Source organism: Drosophila bipectinata, chromosome XL (genome assembly GCF_030179905.1).
Source record: "Drosophila bipectinata strain 14024-0381.07 chromosome XL, DbipHiC1v2, whole genome shotgun sequence".
In the NCBI taxonomy this organism is placed as follows: domain Eukaryota; kingdom Metazoa; phylum Arthropoda; class Insecta; order Diptera; family Drosophilidae; genus Drosophila; species Drosophila bipectinata.
In genome coordinates, this window is record NC_091734.1 from 22472384 (window position 1) to 22475873 (window position 3490).

At 53.5% G+C, this 3490-nt stretch overlaps 1 protein-coding gene across 1 annotated transcript; it reads right to left on the reverse strand.

The window, feature by feature from the left end:
• Positions 1-1915: 1915 nt before the first annotated feature.
• Positions 1916-2509, reverse strand: LOC138926573 (uncharacterized). Its single transcript, XM_070281195.1, has 2 exons — positions 2384-2509; positions 1916-2332 (listed from the first exon to the last, which is right to left on the reverse strand). The coding sequence occupies exons 1-2, from the start codon at positions 2507-2509 to the stop codon at positions 1916-1918; spliced, it is 543 nt and encodes a 180-aa protein (XP_070137296.1).
• Positions 2510-3490: the final 981 nt, after the last annotated feature.

Here is a 3490-nt window from a genome sequence, read left to right on the forward strand (position 1 = left end):
TCGCACGCGTCCACCGCCGAAGAATTAGCGTGAACATCGGAACTCTTAGATTTTGGCTATTCCTTGCCGCCAGTCGTCAAAGGCTGCGGCCAAATTATCGAGTAGCGGCTTGTCCCTCATTATAAATCTCTCCCATTAACAATTTGGCAGTCACCATGTAGCAGCTCAGGAATCCGATCGGGTCAAACGTGGACATGACCAGGCTTAGGAACTCCCTCTTGGTAGGGATGCATTCCCCTGTCATCACGCTTCTCGGGACTCAATGATATTTGACGCCGAACTTGAAGTCATTTGTTGCCGGTTGCCAGTACATTCCTAGAACCTTCTCCTCAGCTGCGGTCCATTTAACGCTAGCGATGGATTCAAGTGGGTTCAACGCTCTGACCACACTTGCCGAACTAGAAGTGAATCGACACAAGTCAAAACTTGCATCAGCATGAATCTCTCTCACCCGTATCGAAATGGCTCTCGACGTAGTCGTCCACGTACTCCTTAATAGCTAGGGCTGCTCGTGGATCCGTGCTGCTGTATTGCGAGGCATTCAAGGTCTTCACATAGTCCGCGAACATGGTGAGCAAGCTGTTCCGAACGTCATCACTTGCATCTCGGGTACGTCCTGCTCCCGTTGGTCCTCTCCGATTCTCCACAGGAACCTCTGGGCACATCTGTCTTGTGGCTGCATCAGTACCTGATGAAACATCTCCTTGATGTCTGCACAAACCCCAACTACTCCTTCCCGAAAATGGAAGAGTACTGCTGGGAGGGGCTTGTATCGCTGTGGGCCTTTCATTAGCGCTGAATTGAGGGAAACGCCGTTCACCTTGGCAGCCGCGTCGAAGACCAGTCGGACCTTTCCATGTTTGTTTGTGTTTTCAACCCCGAAGTGCGGCAGGTACCATAACTTGCCTTCCTGGAACCTCTGGGCTTCCTGGGGCTCCAGTCGTCGTGCGTACCCCTTCTTGACGTGATCGTCCATTATGCCCTTATAGGCCCGCGCAAAGTCCACATCGCGCCTCATTTCCTCAATGTTGACGAGTCTGTTGAGCGCCACATTGCAGATCTCCGTCAGTCTCACCTCGTCGTCTCTCCATAGCAGCCCGGTCTCGTAACGTCGTCCTACTCGCTTAGTCGTCTCCTCCAGGATACTCAAGGCCCGTGCGTAGCCGCCATCTGTGACTGACGGTGCCAGCAACACTCCGCCAGCTGCGACTGGCTGCTCGAAAAATTCTTTATCTCGAAATAGTCGCTCACCATATTCTCCAGAAAATTATCCTGGGGTACGGCTAGGAGGCACGGGAAAGCTCGCCTTTCCGTTCACCGGTCCATACACCACCCATCCAAGTGCGGTGGCTGCTGCAAATGGTCATCCATCCATAGCCATCCATAGATCCGACTCAGGCTCTGCATCGGAAGGTTCAAGTTAGCTACTCCGTACACGTTCTTCAGCCCATGGCGCTTTGGCTTTCCCGCTTCACTTATCCGCAGGTTGACCATTTTCGTGTGCTCCTTGGCAGATTTCCCACCAAACTACTGCACGTTCAGTTGGCGACTCTCACCTTTCAGGTCAGGCTGCGAATGAGTTCGTCGTCGACGAGCGTGACAGACGATCCTTCATCCAGCAGTGCATAGGTGTCGATCTGCGTATTCTTCCCGTACAGCGTCACGGGTAGAATCCGGAATAGTAGGTGCCATCCAATCGACTCAACGCAGCTCAGGCTTCGATGCGGCAGTTCCTGGCGGTAACACTTTGATCGCCTTTCATCCTGCTCACGCCCCGCGTCTATAACTGCGGCTGACGTAGGACGGCTCCTCTCGTTGGAATCCACTGGTCGTGGCATTCCTCTCCTACTTCCTCCATCTGCGACTGGCGGCCGTCTGGGATGTCCAGGTGACTCGTGGAGAAGGTAGTGATGCCTCATTCGACATCCATGGACGTCTTCCTGCAGAGCCGGGACATGTGTCCGAGCTCTAGACACGAGAAGCATAGCCTCAGCTTCCTGGCGGACTCGATCCACGTCGTTGTAGAAGCGCTGTTAAACTCCTTACAGTCCCTGATCTGGTGTTTTCCCTCGCATATAGGGCAACATCTGGGGTGGTCGGCATACCACTCCTCCTCGCGAACACTGTTTGCGTGCAGGATCCTTCGATTTGGTTTCTCCTTGGCTCCAGCGTTCGTGACGGTGCACACCAGTCTTGCGAATTCGTGAAGCCATTCGCTCAGGTGCACCACTGTCGGGTGCGGCTGCATCCTGATCGCTTGCTTCGCCCAGTCCAACCTCCTGCTCAGCGGCAACTTGGCGATCAGCTCTTCCATTACGGTTGGGTTCCCTATCTGCTGGTTGCCGATCGGGGTTGACTACAGGAACGCTGCCAGGTTGCTCACCTTCGTCGCGAACGGCACCATCCTTGCGATGTTGGCCTCCTGTATTGGCTGCACATCGCGCACGCTATCCAGTTGGCTACGGATGAGTTGCTCCGGACGTCCATACTGGAATCGAAGCTGATCCATAACGGATGGATGAGCAAAGACTGCACTGTCTCGCGGACCTTGCCCCTCAGGGTTTTCACTAACCTCTGGTTGTTTTCCAATTGGGTGCGCTGGTAGGCTGCCGTTGTCTTCGTGAACGCGCACACGTATATTGGCGACTCCTCAGGCTGATCCTCGAAAACGGGAAGATCAGGCAGTCAACGTAGAGTCCATCCAGGTATGCTCGCCGTCGCAACTCCATATGACAGGGGCGGTGGTGCAGATGCCTCCAAATTGTGTGTCGGCTCCCGTGGCGGATGAACATAACCTAGTTAAGGCTGCGCCGTGGCGGTCAGACAAAATGGCTGAGAATAGCCCACTGTTGTTGTTGGTGTGTGTGTTTTTTTTTTTTTGTTTTTTTTTTTTATCTTTTTTTAAATCGTTTATTATTAAAGAAGACTTAAAAAAAAGCTCTTACAAAAAGAAAAGTGTCTACTAGGTCCCTGTCCCTGCGGTAATGCCGCTAGGCTTTGCTTCGCAGGGCCAGGAATTGGCGTGCTTATGCGCCCCACTACAGTTTGCCTAGGCTAGCCTAGCCTCCGCTCGGAGTCGCAGTTGAACATGATCCTCCCTAATGCTCTGGCGACTTTCGCTGCCTTGCGATTTACTACTGCGAAGTGCTCTCTGAAGCTAAGCCTCGTGTCCAGCGTTACTCCAAGGTACCTGATGGCTCTGGTTGATTTGACCACATGTCCTCCTACGTTGATTGAAGCCGTCTCCACTCGCTTCCTTCTCGAAATCGGGACAGCCTCCGTCTTGTGGTGGGCTAGGCTTAGCCCTACCTGTTCCAGCCAACCGATGGCGGTTGCAATTGCAGCGTTGCATTGCTCCTCCACTTCCTGTATCGTCTTGGCGACGGCGACTACCGCGATGTCATCCGCGAATCCAACTAGGTGTGTCCGTTCCGGGAGGTCGAGTCTGAGGACCCCGTCGTACATAACATTCCAAAAGTCTGGGCCTAAA